A 17,131-nucleotide genomic window follows, 5' to 3' on the forward strand; every position below is an offset into this window, starting at 1 on the left:
AATAGTGGAGTTTGAAGAGCCATGGCTGCCGATTTCTTTGAGGTAGGAGAAAGGTTATATATATATATATATATATATATATATATATATATATATATATATATATATATATGTATTTTAAGTCTTGCTTTATGTATTTGAATGGGTTAAAAATTGTGGGTATTAAAATAATTAATTTTGACATTATTTTGATATCATAAAGTGATGTAATTAGCTTTTTTCTTTTCTTTTCTTTTTTTTTATTTTTCTATTAGTTCTTTAATTTAATTCCCGACTCTGAAATTTTCTTTTCTCCGATTTTATTTGACAGTTAGGTCAGGAGTCAGCTCTCTGGGTCAATTGACCAAATTGCCCCTCGCCGGTTCATCCTGATTTGCAAATAATTCAATATTTCTTTCGGCTCCCTGACCTAATTATTTGATTGACTTAACAATTCTTTTTCATGATTTTCTCTTTTCTACTGTGTTTGTAATGGTCCTAAGGACCGCGGCGTCACATTTTACATTTTGAAATTTAAGTTTAAAATGACTTCGCAGTACTTCCCGAGAAGGTCACCCATCGCTGTGACTCTCGGCTCGTTTAACTTCTAATGTTCTGTTTTTCTTATTTATACTTAACTAATTGACAATTACTAATTATTTGTGTTTATGGCTTATCTAGTTGTCTTAAGTGTGGTTCTAATCCCTTTAATTGTCCGGATCGACACCGGTCACCGGAACAGTAAAATATACTAGGCTATGCAAATAGGGGTGTTACAAAGTATCTTTATTGTATTTAGTCTGATAGACTATTACCGTAGATGGGTTAAATACACTTTATTTTAGCCTGGTGGACTATCACCATGAATAAACTAAACATCCTTTATTTTAGCTTGGTAGACTATTACTGTGGGTAGCCTAAGCATCCTTATTTTATCTAGCCTAGCGGACTATCATCATGGATGGGCTAAGTACTCTTTATTTTAGCCAAGTGATATCACCGTGAATAGGTTAAACACCCTTATTTTATTTAGTCCAACAGAGTATCGCTGTAGATGAACTAAGCACCCTTTATTTTTACCTTGGTAGATTGTTGCCTTTGTAATCTTGATAATGGCGAATTGTCGCCTTAGAGCTGTTGGCTTTTTTGAAATTATCTACAAAAATAATACTTGCACAAATATTTTTGTGAAGATAATCCATATAATACATATCCAAAATTTCTTAATAAATAATATTATAAATCAAATATATAATGTACATTTCCAAGGGTTTACATTCTGATTTTGATCAATAACAGAGACATTTATATTAAATGAGGATTTCCCAACAAGGCATTATATTTGTATTTGAAATAACTTCACTCAAAGGCTAAAGCTTGGGGCATGATAAATAAATTTTAAGTACAAGAATATTTGCACATGTAAATTTATAAAAATAAATTCTAAGATAAATTTAGATGCCCATAATTTTGCTATTTATCCTGGAAAATCATATAAACTAAATAATTTATTTCAATCAAACTTGCACAATTGCCCTAATTTTAACAATTATGCATTTAAATGCCGGCCATGAGTTTCACGCCCCTTCTTCCTAGAATGAAAACTTGGCATGTATTGTCTATCAAGGACCGCAGCTGGACTGTACAGGGTTCGCCGAGCGCGAGTAACACAACCACTATAGTTTTAGGTCGAAACTTTCCATTTCTTTTCCTTCTCTGAACAAGATCCTCCAAGCATGGGAAATCAAAGACTCAATGTACACGTGGTTCAATTATACCTCTGTCGAACTTTTTTTTTTTTTTTTTTTAAATGGTAAAGTTGTAAATATCAAAAAACTAGGCAACCTTAATTTTATAGACCATGTGTAGGCGCAAGTTTATGATGTTGACCAAAATCAAAGCCATTTCACTCATTAAAGAAAAATAGATTAACTTATAATATTCACCAAAAACATGTACAGAGGCTAACATGGCATGTGTGTAAATAAAAGAAACTTTCTTTGCAACTAAAAATCAGTGAGAGAGTTGTAAATTTAATCATAATAATAATAATAATAATAATAATAATAATAATAATAATAACAATAAATGTATCATATAGCAATGGTTAGGGGTGTGCAAACGATCGGTTCGGTTCAGAACCGAACCGAACCAATAAAACCAAAAATTGAAAATAAAAAATTTTAAAAATCGAACCAAATCGATTGATAAGAGAAATCGAATCGAACCGATAAATATCGGTTCGATTCAATTTTAAACCGATCAAACCGAAATTTATAAAATTTCATATTTTTAACATTAAATCTAAATAATAAAAACATAAAAATAAAAAAAATTAGAAATCAAAACTAAAAAATCTTAAGGTTCGGTTCGGTTTTCTTTGATTTTGGTTCGATTTGATTCGATTCGATTCAATTCGATTCGATTTTTTTGATTTTCTATATATATTAATAATTTCAGTTAGGTTCAATTTTTTGATTTTTTTATGAAAATAACCGAACCGAACCAATTAACCAAAATTATCGAAATTATAAACCAAACTAAACTGATTGAATTTTAAAACCGAACCGATTGAACCAAATTCAATCGATTCGATTCAATTTTTCGATTTAAACCGAAAACTACTGTCCCCTAGCAATGGCAACTTTTTAATTCTCAACAAAAATAAGGCACCCACTGTAACAAGAGAAATTATTAGGTGTACTCGATGTATATGTATTATTTTTCACAATCATATCAGACTCACTCTTTATATTCAATACAATATAAATGATCAATTTTTCTGTGAGAGAATGTGCATTATTTTTTAATATTTGGAGTGCATCTAATAACCGTTTGGCATTTTTGTAAATAGGGCTAAAAGTGGGGAAATTTTAGCAACGGCCATTTTCTTCCTCATTGGGCCGTGCGTGCTAGACCGAGCTTCTTTCTCGTGCGACGACCATTGAGGGTTGTTAACCACCCAGCCAATCATTTTGTGACAAACAGTAACACAAAAAGGGAACCTTACTACTAGGAGTCATTCGGGTTGAACCAGTGTAAGAAATTAATTTTCACACCAGATATTATTTTTAACATTTTAAAAAATTAAAACTTTTTACATGTTAAAATCTAAAGATTGAAACAAACTTTACTTCGACGAAAATTATTTAATTCGGATCTCTTCTAGACAAAATTAATAGAAGAAATTATTTATGCGGTGACGATAATTTTTTTTGGGGTCATTTTCATGTTGAGTTGTCACAGACCACAAGTCGTCTATTTTGTTTAGCCTTGATCTCATAAACAGTAATTCCATCTTGTTTAAATTTAAGATATGAAAGATATAATGAAAAACACAGCTTTTTGTGTTCAGTTTTCCACAGACAGCACTACTATTATGGTCCATGAAAATTATTTATGAGTATGAACGTACAAAACAGAAAATAAATAAATAAATCAAGGGTCCATAGGATTGATATCCTCCGATGCTCAAGTTAGAGCTGATATGAGAGAACAGTGTATTAAATTAATTAAGGAGAAATAACATACATTCATAAATTATCTGATATCTTTATATAGGATATAGATAATAATTGGTCATGATAAGTCAATTATAGAATTATATAGATATTATTAATTAACATAATAATAGGATTATATTTCTAATTATAGGCATTGCTATATTTAGCAATCCTACTAATATTACTTATTTTTAATCAAAATTCTTTTCTTTTATTAAGTGGGTCTTACATGTCACGACCCAACCTATGGGCCGGACCGGCACTAGGACCTGGGCCAGCCTAAAGCCCCCGAGGCCCGTAGTAAGCCTAACTATTTATTAACCCAACTCTAAGGCCCATTTGGGCCCAATTTCAAGAAAACAAACGGACAGAGTCTGGCCATAAAATGGACTTACCAACGGGGAGTTTTCGACTCACCCGACCTATAAACACAATATATAATCAATTGGGGAGCTCAGCTCACCCTCCACATACTCATCAACATAATAATAAATGGGAGCTCAGCTCCCTCATCCAATCCATCAAACATGCATAGCATATTAAGTTTATAGGTCCCAAAATAATAATTTAGTTTACAGACCCAAATCAAATAAACATTTCTAACACATGCGGAAATTCTAAGATTTAACAAGTTTATACAAACAGTAATAATTGACCTGCGAGGGAGAAAGCAGGTTAACCTCAAAAAATATCCTCCTGTGGCCTGTAAAAATTTTTGAACAGGAGTGAGCGTTCGACTCAGAGAGTAAAATATCAATTTTAACCATAATCTCTATAACTATCTAAAACTAATGCAACCTGTGGAATGAGGTGCAACATCGACAATAAATTCACATCATAGCATCAAAAGGTAATTTGGAGCACTCACACACCTGTAGTATCAATCATAACATATGGGAGCCGATCCCTATCTGACTCTCTTAAATCCAACTGGTGCGGTGAATTACTCAAGCTCGGACTTCCACTTAATAACCAAATCGAGGTCCCAAATAATTACTCAAGCCTTGACTACCCTCGAAGGATCGGGTCCCAATTACTCAAGCCGTGACTACCCGTCCTATCCATAGTCCACACCATATCACACGCACGCCAACGCACGCTGCTGCTCCAAATTACCACAACAACATCCATGGCACATCAACAGTTATGAATGCAACATAAATCGTGCCTAGAGTTTAACTACATAAATATATGCATATAAGTGATGCTTGGGCATACTTGAACATATAATAATATCGAAATTACAATTAAAATTAATATTCTACTCACAGACATGACGACAATCACTATGGCGGCTGGGCGGAGGAAGAAAGGTCAGACTCACGACAATTATATTACAATTATTAATACAATCTGACTCAATACAAACAAAGAAAAAGACCAATACGTCCTAAGTCGTGCCGAAAATCCGGCAGAGTCTCCCCTATACCCAGGACCTACCCAACCTGCAAAAGGGTTCAAAACACACTTCTATACTCACAATCCATATATCCACAACTCAATCATATCACACAGCCCCTCCTGGGCCCATCAAATCAATCATCCATCACAGTATGTAATATTTCAATTTAGTCCTTATAATTGACCATTTTTGCAAAAACTGCCCAAATAAGCTCTAAAAATTCTAAAACTTTGTCCCGCGGTCCTTAGCAATATTACTAAGCTATTGCAAAAAGAATCATAATTTTCTAAGCTACCACGAATATTTTACGAATTTTTAATCCTATTTAAGCACTAGAAAATTACGTAAAAACAAGGTTCGGGTTTACCTTTGCCGATTCCGACTTCGGGAACGCGCTCGGGACGTCTGACAATAGGGGGCTAGCCAAAACCTTGGTCCAATTCGGAGACTTTTTGTAGCAGTGCATGCGGCGAAATTCACGCACCGGTCAATCACAAATTTCCGCGAATCGAGGATACCTACACGAAGCCCATAACACAGGGGTTAGTACATAAATTTTTCAGAATTTTCTAAGCTCATTTAATGCTCGGAAAAATACTGCGAGTTCCGTGGGACCCATCGAAAAACGGTGTCGGAAAAATTCGAAATTTATGTCGTTGCGAAGCTCTCGACGAGTGGAGCGTGCTGGTAGCCTCGGTTTTCTCGTGGGATTCACAGTTTTCGAGAAATCTAGCCCAAAAGTCGAAATGGGCTAAAAACTTCCCGAGCGAAAATTGGACAAACCGCTCGATGGATTTCGGCGTTCTTGGTGTCTATGGAAAGCTCTCGCCGAGTAGATGATTTTAGACACAAGACCCGGTCCAATTGGTAGCCGGATCGGCCGGATTTTGGCCGAGAAGTCCAACAGTCGCGCGCGCTACGCGTCCGTTCCAAGGCCGTTTTCTGACGTTCCAGGCGGCGGCTGGCCGTGGGGGAAGGCCGAGGTGGGGCGCCGGCGAGGTGGGGACGCAGGGGAGGCGGCGGCGCGGCAAGGGGAGGAGGGAGGAGAGAGAAAAGAGAGAGAGAAGAGGAGAGGGTCGACGCGCGCGGGAGGGAGGAGAAAAAGAGAAGAAGACCGGTCCGATCCGGACCGGTTCGATTCGGCCGATTCGATTCAGAATACAAAATTTTGAATTTTTACTCTGCCTCGGGACCGAAAACGAGGTCCAAAAATTCCAAAAAAATTTCAGAAAACTCAAAAAAATACGTAGACTCCAAATATATTTTTAGTTTTGCCACGTGGTCTTTAAATTAATTTTTAAAATTCATCAAAGTTTATATTTTCGGAAAATCGAATCCGATTTTTAAAATCCGAAAAATCTCAAAAAAATTCCTAAAATTTAAATAAAATTAAAATACCAAAAATGCTCATAAAATTTAAAATTTTGGGGTGTTACATTACAATGGTTGAACCAATTTAACGAGTCTCATTATTAAACTATTAAATATTATTAGGCCTATGGATTATCCAAAAACCTGAGTTACTGAATTATTTATATATATTTTGAGGAATTGTATCAAGATGAATAGAGATTATTTTCTACATAGACTAGAAATCCTATTTGTTGTATTATTCTTAAATTGATTGATATTTTTAATTAAATTAGATTAAGATCGAGGATAGTCTCAAGAGGAGTTTTAGCCCATTGAAGATGATTTTGCCAATTGTTGATAAATGGTTTTGCATATTAATAAGGGGTTTTGCCTATTAATGAATAGTTTTTGAAATCTCGTAGAAGAAGAAAGGTTTTAATCTAAGATTTGCAATCCAATGGAGGAAAAAAAAAAGTAGTTACAAGTACTAAAACTAATGTATTTACCACGATCAATTTATTATGAGAATTTTCTTTAAATATTAATAGTATTTTACATATTTGTTTATATATATATATATATATATATATATATATATATATATATATATATATATATATAATTTATACACTTCCATTGCGTACAAGCCGATGTTAACAATTTCGTCCTTCCGGTGGAAGAAGAGGAACCTCTGTAGTTCAAATTGTTATCATGGTCTTTACCAGCTACTGAACAAAGAAATTACAGGTAGGCTATTTTCTCCAATCAATTTGTTTTTATGTTACACCTAAACGAGTAAAAAGAAGATTTAGATATCATGTTATAGTTTATGGTCATAGCGGCTCCATGGTGTAAATGATTTAGAGCTGAAAAGAAAGAGCACTAAACTTTATAGCATTCTCACGTCCTAGCTAAAACACCAGATAATATTGAAAAAGCTAACCCAATACTGTACACACACTCCCAAATGATATGGGTTCTTCACAACACCAATCCGGGCAAAAAAAAAAAGATATCTCTTCTATCCCATCCCATGTCCTAGATATCAACAGCTTGTATGGAGGCAACCCAAGAATTTAAACAGTCGGAAAAAAAATTATAAGAATTATCTCCCTCCTCCCCACTGAAATCCTACTAAAAGCCATGTTTCATTACGTCCGCCTGCTCTCTGATCTTGATCCTGGATAATCGCTGTGATCAGTGTCAGAATTCTCTTTCTGAGACTCAATCTCCATGCTGTCTCTTTGTGTTCTTCGATGTCTGCGATCCTGAAAAATTAAGCTCAACATAGAATTCAGTCAAAAGTCATCCATCTAGATTTTTTGTAAATCAAAGTTGTGTAATTGACAACTAAATTTAATGTTCTCATGGGAAAGTGGAAAGTTCCTAGCATCATCAAGAATCATATTTTCACCGTATGTTGCATCACCATAAACTATGCAGTGAAAAATGAAGGATGGAGCAGAGTCATACACAAATTTCACTCTATTTCTACCTCCATAAATGAAGTTAAAATGTATCTGATGCATCTTTGTGTGACAAGATTGAAGAAAAAAACTAACCTCTCTCGGAATAGGATACTCTTCGGATTCAAGCATTCTTACAACTTGGCCCATTTTAGGTCTTTTTTCATAATCAGGATCAACACACCTCAAAGCAGTCAAGAGCGCTCGCTTGAGAGCTCGTGTCGTTGGCTTTACCTCTATGTTTGGATCTACAACTTCTTCAGACCGCCTGCTTCCAACCATCATTTTCAGCCAATCAACAAGATTTACCTGCAAATAGGATAATTTAATGATTAATACAACTCTAGAATATGCTAATGGGAAAATAAGAAATGCCATAGACTGATCAAATACATGGAACTTCAGCTAATGAAGTTATCGAGTCTTTCATAATTATATGAGAAGTATGATGGCACGGAACTGCCATCCTACCAGACCGTTGATATCCTTGGAAAATCAAACTATTACATTTGATGAGACAAGTCAATTCCTCATGATTTGTTACCCCAACCCTGAAAAGTAATGTCATAAACAACTAGGCAGTTGCCAAAATAAACTAGTCTCTAAAATAAAATATCATTTTTCAATAGATAAGTAATATAAACATAATACTCTCCGTCTCACTCGTGTTTAATTGCACCAATTGGAAATGGATACAGCAGAAATATGCAAAAGAGTTCCGGGGAGCAAAATCATCCAGACAAGAAAAAGGAAATAGATTTTGGACTAGTGAGATGCGCCCATGTTGAATTGAAGGGATACAATCCATTAACAGGACAAAACTAAAAGAAGATAAAAGAAATAAGATGAAAGCAACTCTCTGATTTCTACAACAGGAAAAAATTAAAATGAAGTCAATCTACTAGCAATATAAAAATTATTCCAAAAGTTTACAAACGAATCATATGAACCTAGGATTCCAGTCCAGGTTCAAAAAGCTCAACTGGGTATGCAGGGAAGAACTGGCTAGACCCTTTATGTAGCCCAATAATTGCAAAGAGGAGAAGGTGGATTACAAAAGTAATGTGAATTGATCCATGTCTACAAAGTTATGTCTTAGTTTTCAAACCAACTATTTTGTTCAATTCATGGGCTCCAAAAAGCACTCCTTTCAACGTCAAATACAATAACTAAACTCACACAGAAGTACCGTGAGCTACAGAAGGCAAGTCTAAAACATTAAATAATCCATTGTTGGGTTGGCATTATCAAGTCAAAACCTTCCTTTGGTTTGTCCAAGCACCAGTTAATACTATCAAGTTTCAGATGCATTTCTTTTAGCATAGTAGAAGATTAAACTATGAGCTATAAGAGTTATTCTAAGGTCTTGCTTCTGGTTATTTATCCCATCTATCAAGAAAAGCACAAAAGCCGTTCAGTCTACTTATTACCCAATTCAAAAACCAACCCATTAACCCTTATGGTAATGCAATCAACTCTAGAACCACTAATTGCTAGGACATCCAAACCATGGTAAATGCAGTAGCTTATTGATGATTGTTGATGCCTGCAATTTAGTAATTGCATTTTCAGCAATTTATGAAGCTTTAAAAGAGAATAATTCTTGCATACCTCATGGGCAGGACGACCATAGTCTACAGGATCTCTTCCAGTAATAGCTTCCAAGAGCAAAACCCCAAAGCTATAAACATCACTCTTTTCATTCAAAAGACCAGTATTTGCATATTCAGGGGCCACGTAACTGCAAGATATCATTTTGTGAGAGAGAAGAATAGGGTGGATTTCCGAAGTGATTATTCCTCTACTATCAAAGAATAATAAATAAAATAAACAAAGTGATAAACGCTGGAACATCATCTATGTAGGCACTGTCATAAATATTAATGAAAAAAGTCCTTACCCAAAGGTTCCCATAACTCGCGTAGTGACATGGCTTTTGCCAGCTCCAAGCAACTTAGCTAGGCCAAAATCAGAAACCTTGGCATTAAAGTCATCATCAATTAATATATTACTGGATTTAATGTCTCGATGCACCACTTTTGGCTCGATGGCCTCATGCAAATAAGCAAGACTGCAAGAAAAATACCAATTACCAAGTCAACATCAGAGCCAGACTTCTTAAAAGATATGTAAGAAAATTTGACTTACGCCTTAGCTGTGCCAACAAGAACCTTCATGCGGGCTTCCCAAGTAAGATATCCATGCTGACGCATAGCTCCATGAAGCCATTGTTCCAGATTTCCATTGTTGACATATTCATAAACCAACATTCTGTATAATCATTAACACAGATGAGACTACATGATAAGAACAAAAAAAATTTGCACAATTGTGAAGCAAGCTAACACTCTGATTTCCTCAATTCAGTTTTGCAGGGAATCAACCTCAAATTTAATCCCAATCACAATGAAAATTTGGTGGGGTACCTGTGAGTTCCTTCTACGCAATATCCCAGAAGGCGAACCAAATTCTTGTGGCGCACGTGACCAATGGCTTCAACTTCCGCTCTAAACTCCTTTTCTGCCTGTCCCCTAAAGATAGAAATTAAAGAGTTAATTGAACAAGAACTTGATAGAATAAGAAGAACAAATCATTTTTCTCACCAAAAACCAAAAAGGAAACACGGAAACTGACAAAACTATTCTTAAACTCACAAGTTATTCAGGATCTTTTTCACTGCCACAGGAGTGCCATTGATCAAATGTCCCTGATAAACAACTCCATAGCCACCCTCCCCAAGGACATTTTCCTTTGAAAACCTATTTGTTGCCAGCTCAAGATCCCTCAAAGTGAACCAATGACCCCAACCCAGGTGAGAGAATTCAGGCAGGCCACTTAAAGGAGAAGGAGCAGTAATAGAATACGAAGAAGAAGGCTTGTATACCGTTACTGTGCCTGAACTCCCTTCTTCACCTGATTGCGATACACAATCTTTCTCTAAATGATGAAAAGACCCTGATTGACTGCTATTGTCTCCATTTTTAGTTTTCCCCATACCCAGATGAACCATGACCTTGTCTGATTCTTTGTCACTGGTCTTATCATGAATTGTGAGGAGAATCCCATCATGAGGTACAAATTCATTTGCTGATACTTGCTCCACTCGAACTTCCTTAATTTCCTTTGAAACAGTCGGAATTTGGCTAAGGGGAAGCTTGTTTCCATCTCTTCTTGACTTCTTCCGCGAAGTTAAGCAAAATGACAATAGGGAGAGAATAATAATGATAAATAATGCCACAGAAATCCCAATTAGTTCCCAAACTTTCAGACCAAAAATGTCAGTTTTCTGGGAGAGTTCTGTGTTAAGATCATTAGCCATTTTTGGTTTTCCAGCGTCCAACACCTGCATGATTGACATAAGAGATACAAAAATTTCGATTTCATTAAAGTATAAACACGCATTAAAAAAATTTGTATCATTTAGATGAACAAAATTAAATCTTTCCAATCCCTATGACTTTCAGGATACTCAAATACATCCAGTTTCCTCAGAAAGATAATCAATTTTATCAGATAATAAGCTAAAAACTGCATTTACTGTATAAACCAAAGGAACAAAATATGCAGAGATAGAGAATATTATCAGCAGCACCTCAATGGACAAGAAACAACAGATTAAATGACACAAAATAATTAAAACATCCCAAAAAACAGAGATCAACTTATCATAAGATTGTATTTGGCCTATATAAGCAAATGTCTGTGCTGGCATAGAATCACATATAAGTTGAGTGCGAAAAGAAGGAACGACTGCAAGAAAGAAAGAAAAACAGAGCAAGTGATTCATTCTCTTACCTCTACAGTGAGCTTTACCAGAGCAGCCTCCAAAGTCTAGATCTTTGAGGCCTCTTAACCATTCCCAGTCGTGAGAATCCAGATCTCAAACTAGAAAAAACCAGAAACCAATGTCAGAAGCGACCCATCTCTAAGAGACCCAAATCAACCGAGCTGTCAAAAAGTAAAGCTATATACCAAAAAGAGTAGATTTCCTTTGCAGTGGACGGAAATGCGAGTGTAAATCTAAGATAGGGTGGAGCTTTCTGTGTACCCAAAGCCAAAAATGACAAGAAGAAAAGGGCTTTTTTGTTGAGGCAATTGTCCTTGTTGATGTTGGTTGTGGCAAAGAGAAAGAGATGATGGACATGGAAATTGTAAATAAATAGGTGGCGAAAGGAGTGATTTTTCGATTTTCTTGTGGAGTGGTGGGGAACAGATAATAAGAGAAGAGGGGGTGTAGTTGTCAGCGGTAGGTGATGAGTTTAGTTGCCTTACATTACACATCCATTACCATTTGCATACGGTGAAAAAGAAGGCAAAAGCCATGGAAATCTGTAAGGTCTTCTTGGGATTTTCCTCGTTTGCTTGCTGGCTGAGCATGACTGATTATCAGTCAGTTTATATTAACTCCTTTCTCACGATAAATTATATTAAGATCCATCATCTATACATTTATAATCAGATAAATTAAATATTTTTCTTCCTCATAAAAAAGTTAAAAACAAAAATAAACCAAATATTTTTAATTACTATTTAATTATAAAATCTGTTGGTCAAACATCCCCATTAAGATAGAGAAGTGATGACTGATGATTATGATGGGAAGAGAGCAATGAACCTGCTCCAGTGGTGTGATTAATGTGTTAATAGCTGTTTATAAAAAAAAAAAGGTTTTTTTTTTGTTTTAAATATTTTTATTAAAAAGTATAAAGTGATCATTTAGATAATTGAGTAGAAGGTTTGGACTTTAAATTCTGAAATTAAAATATTTTGGGGCAAGATAAATTTTGTTTTTTGGCCAACCCAGTAATTTTTAAAGTAAAAAAAAATGAAATTTTGATTTAAAAAAATAAGAAAAAAATGAATTAAAGGCATTTTATTCTTCTTATTTAATATGTCATTAGTATAATGATATTCTTCTCACCATTATAAAAATTGCCTCTCCATTTGAAAATATTTTTATGATAAAATTTAATTTAATTTAATTATAGAGAAATTTATAAGAAAATTCATGTGTTGAAAATAGGTTTTAAAATATAAAAAATTTCATTAAATGAATTGAATTATTACAAAATTATATTAATTTTAATATGAATTTATTTATTTTTTTATTAAATTTTAATAATTTTAAACTTTTTGAACATATAAATTGATGAAAAAAATAATTTAATTGAATTATTTTATTTTCAGAATTTCTAAATACACTCATGGTTTTATTTAGGAGAAGATTATTAATTTATAATTAATCCATATAATAAAAAGTAAAATAAAAGAAAAATATACTTTTATTTTAAAAAATTGAAATCATTTCATTCTAAATAAGATACTATCAATTAATACATTTTATTATTTTTTATTTTTATATTTAAAATTGATTATAAAAATTCTAAAAGTTAAATATTTAAATCTGACACTATTAATTAATATATTTTATTATTTTCTGATTTGTATATTTAAAGTAAATCTTAAAAATTTTTAGAGTTAAATAAGTAATTAAATAATATTTTTTAGTAAAATAATATGAAATTATTTAAATAATATTATGTTCATTATATATGTTTAATGAATGAGGTATTTAAGGAGATGATATTGTAATAACAATGCAAAATTCTCTTCAAAAGTTAAGGTATATTTGAAATGGTGACAATGATATGAAGAATATATTTATTATTTAATAAATATAAAATAAATTATAATAATTAATTTTTTATGAAAAAATAAAGGTATTTCATTGAACAAAAATAAATTAAACAATAAAATATAAATTAATATATTATATTTTTACATAAATAAAATTATAAAAATTATAATAATTTTTAAATAACACGTCTAGTTACAAAGTCCTTAAATCTTCACAATCAATTGTTAAGAAAAATATTCATTTAAATCATAAAAATTAATATAATAATAATAATAATTTAAAAAAATAAAAAAAAAAATAAATAATTACCATAAAAGAGAATTAAATACTTTGTAACACCCCTAATTTTTAAATTTATTATTTTTGGATAAATATTGATATTTTATTTTATTCAAATTTTAGGAAATTATTTGAAATTTTTCAGATTTTAGAAATCGAGTTCAATTTTCCGAAAATATAAACTTTGATGATTTTTAAAAATTAATTTAAAGACCACGTGGCAAAACTAAAAATATATTTGGAGTCTACGCATTTTTTTGAATTTTCTGGAATTTTTGGACCTCGTTTTCGGTCCCAAGGCAGAGTAAAAATTCAAAATTTTTTATTCTGAATCGAACCGACCGAATCGAACCGACCCGGATCGGACCCATTGAATCGGACCTACTTCTTTCTTTTTCTTCCTCCCCGCGCGCGTCCCGACCTCTCTCTCTTTCTCTCCCATTTTCTCTCTCCTCCTCCTTCCCTTGCCGCGTTGCGGCCTCCCCAGCCACCCCAGCCCGCCCCCGCGCCTCTCCAGCCACCTCCCCTCGCCGACCGCCGCCTAGAACGCCAGCAAAAGGTGCACGAAGTGACGCGACGCGACGCGACGCATAAGCACACCGCTTCGTCTTCCCTGCCAAAATCCGGCCGATTCGGCCACCAATCGGATCGGGTCTTGTGTCTAAATCCATCTACTTGTCGAGAGCTTTCCATAGACACCAAGAACACCGAAATCCATCGAGCGGTTTGTCCAATTTTTATCCGGGAAGTTTTAGCCCATTTTGATTTTTGGGCTAGATTTCTCACAAACCGTGAACCCCACGAGAAAACCAAAAGTACCAGAGCGCTCCACTCATCGAGAGCTTCGCGGCGATATAAATTTCAAATTTTTCCGACACCATTTTTCGGTGGGTCCTACAGAACTTTGTAGTGTTTTTCCGAGCATTAAATGAGCTTAGAAAATTTCGTAAAATTTATGTACTAACCCCCGTGTTGTGGGCTTCGTGTAGATATCTTCAATTGGCGGAAATTCAACAGTTGTCCGGGTCTGTGAATTTTCGGCCAAACAGACCGATTATCGGAAAAGTCTCCGAATTGGATCGAGATTTTGGCTACTCCACCATTGTCAAATGTCCCGAGTGCGTCCCCGAAGTCGGAATTGGCATAGGTAAACCCGAACCTTACTTTTTCATAATTTTCTAGTACTTAAATGGGATTAAAAATCCATAAGATATTCGTGGTAGCTCAAAAAATTATGATTCTTTTTGCAATAGCCTAATAATATTGCTAAGGACCGCGGGGCAAAGTTTTAGAATTTTTAGAGCTTATTTGGACAGTTTTTGCAAAAAATGATCAATTATAAGGACTAAACTGTAAATTTACATATTGTGATTGATAACTATTTGGATGGGCCCAGGAGGGGCTGTGTGATAAGATTGAGTTGTGGGTGTATGATTGGTGAATATAGAAGTGCGTTTTGAACCCTTTTGCAGGTTGGGTAGGTCCTAGGTATAGGGGAGACTCTGCCGAATTTTCGGTATGACTTAGGACGTATTTAATTTTTTCTTAGTGTGTATTGAGTCAAATTTATTAAATGATTATAATAAAATTGTCAGGTGAGCCGGGACAGCCTTCTTCCTCCGCCCAGCCGCCACAGTGATTGCTGTCAAGTCTGTGAGTAAAATATTAATTTTAATTGTAATTTCGATATTATTATATGTTTAAGCATGCCCATGCATCACTTATATGTATGTATCTATGTAGTTAAACTCTAGGCACGTTTTATATTACATTCATAACTGTTAAAGTGCCATGGATGTTGTTGTAGTAATTTGGAGCAGTATACGTGCGTTGGTGTGCATGTGATGTGGTGTTGACTATGGATAGAACGGGTAGACACGGCTTGAGATCTTCGCTGGGACCCGGTCCTTCGGGGTAGACACGGCTTGAGTTCTTCGCTGGGACTCCGATTTGGTTATTAAGTGGAAGTCCGAGCTGAGTTCTTCGCTAGCACAGGTTGTATTTAAGAGAGCTATATAGGGGATCAGCTCCCATATATTACGATTGATATTACTGGGTGTATGAGTGCTCCAAATTACCTTTTTGCTGTTATAATGTGAAATTATTGCTGATGTTGCATTTCACTTTACAATGTGCATTAACTTTAGATAGTTATAGAGATTATGGTTAAAATTGATATTTTACTCTCTGAGTCGAATGCTCACTCCTGTTCAATATTTTTCCAGGCCACAGGAGGATATTTTTGAGGTTAATCTGCTTTTCTCCCTCGCAAGTCGTCTATTCATATTGGTGTAATTCTATAAACTTCTAGAATTTCTGCATGTGTTATAAATATTTAATTGATTTGGGCCTGTAATATAAATTATTATTTTGGACCTGTAAAATTAATATCACATGCATGTTTCATGGACTGGATGAGGGAGCTGAGCTCCCATTTATTTTTATGTTTATATGAGTATGTGTAGGGTGAGCTGAGCTCTCCAATTGATTATTTATTGTGTTTACAGGTCGGGTGAATCAAAAACTCCCCGTTGAAAGGTCCATTTTATGGCTGAACTCTGTCCGATTGATTTCTTGAAATTGGGCCTAAATGGGCCTTAGAGTTGAGTTAAGGAATAGTTAGACTTACTACGGGCCTCGGGGGCTTTAGGCTGGCCCAGGTCCTAGTGCCAATCCGACCTATAGGTTGGGTCGTGACATACTTGTTCTTCGTAGTGACATGAGCAGTTAATGGGAAAGTCATACTCACTTTATAGAGGATTGTTATTGGTTTGCATATAGCTATTAATAATTATAATATATATATTATATATAAATAATTTTAATTTTAATATATAAAAATAAAATAATGTTTTGTATTTTTGTTAGTCCATATTTCATTTTTATTAATTTTTATGTAGACAAACTTTTATCTCACAATTTTTTGAGTGAGATTTCATAATATCATAAAAACAAAAAAATATATCTTTAATAAAATTGTATCATCATTTTAAAATATAAAAATTTTTTATATCCCCTTAATATATTAAAAAATATTATAAACATGATCTTTATTATTGTTTTTAATATTATTCTTAAAAATACTAATAATATGAAAAATATAATAATAATAATAATAATAATAATAATAATAAAAAAGATATGTTTATATTTACATAAAGTTTAGGTGTATAGAATACATGTTAATGTTTTTTAATAGCATTAAAGCTAAAAGTTAAGTTAATTAATTAATGTATGTATAATTATTTCTGTCATTATAATTATGTTGTATATATTTTTACTAAATAAATGTAATTTAAATAATAGAATAAATAAAATTATTTTTTTATTTCAAATAGATATTATTTTTATGGGAATCATAATAAATATATGAGTATAAATTATAAAAATAAATATTGGTATTAAAAATTTAAATTATGTATTATGTCTCTATTAAATGCACATTAATATAAAAATAAAAATAAATTAAATTAAATAATTTTTTTTTAAATGCATAGAAAGGAAAAAGTGG

General features: G+C 33.6%; 1 protein-coding gene across 2 annotated transcripts; it reads right to left on the reverse strand.

Annotated features, from left to right (window-relative positions):
• Positions 1-7,104: 7,104 nt before the first annotated feature.
• On the reverse strand, positions 7,105-12,118 carry LOC110644552 (probable receptor-like protein kinase At5g18500). 2 transcript variants are annotated; one of them, XM_058146916.1, is made up of 9 exons: positions 11,676-12,118; positions 11,499-11,588; positions 10,358-11,046; positions 10,130-10,234; positions 9,852-9,974; positions 9,604-9,774; positions 9,315-9,444; positions 7,800-8,012; positions 7,105-7,505 (listed from the first exon to the last, which is right to left on the reverse strand). In XM_058146916.1, the coding sequence occupies exons 3-9, from the start codon at positions 11,020-11,022 to the stop codon at positions 7,389-7,391; spliced, it is 1,524 nt and encodes a 507-aa protein (XP_058002899.1). In that variant the 5' UTR covers positions 11,023-11,046; positions 11,499-11,588; positions 11,676-12,118; the 3' UTR covers positions 7,105-7,388. The 2 variants fall into 2 exon arrangements, with proteins under 2 accessions (XP_058002899.1, XP_058002898.1); XM_058146915.1 differs by having other exon boundaries at positions 11,499-12,118.
• Positions 12,119-17,131: the final 5,013 nt, after the last annotated feature.

Source organism: Hevea brasiliensis, chromosome 5 (genome assembly GCF_030052815.1).
Source record: "Hevea brasiliensis isolate MT/VB/25A 57/8 chromosome 5, ASM3005281v1, whole genome shotgun sequence".
Lineage (NCBI taxonomy): Eukaryota > Viridiplantae > Streptophyta > Magnoliopsida > Malpighiales > Euphorbiaceae > Hevea > Hevea brasiliensis.

Coding starts and splice junctions, on each gene's coding strand:
- LOC110644552 (XM_058146916.1), bottom strand. CDS start 11,022: ATGGCTAATGATCTTAACACAGAACTCTCCCAGAAAACTGACATTTTT. Junction 10,235..10,357: donor AAAAAGATCCTGAATAACTT/GTGAGTTTAAGA, acceptor TTCTATCTTTAG/GGGACAGGCAGAAAAGGAGT. Junction 9,775..9,851: donor CTTGTTGGCACAGCTAAGGC/GTAAGTCAAATT, acceptor TTTTTCTTGCAG/TCTTGCTTATTTGCATGAGG.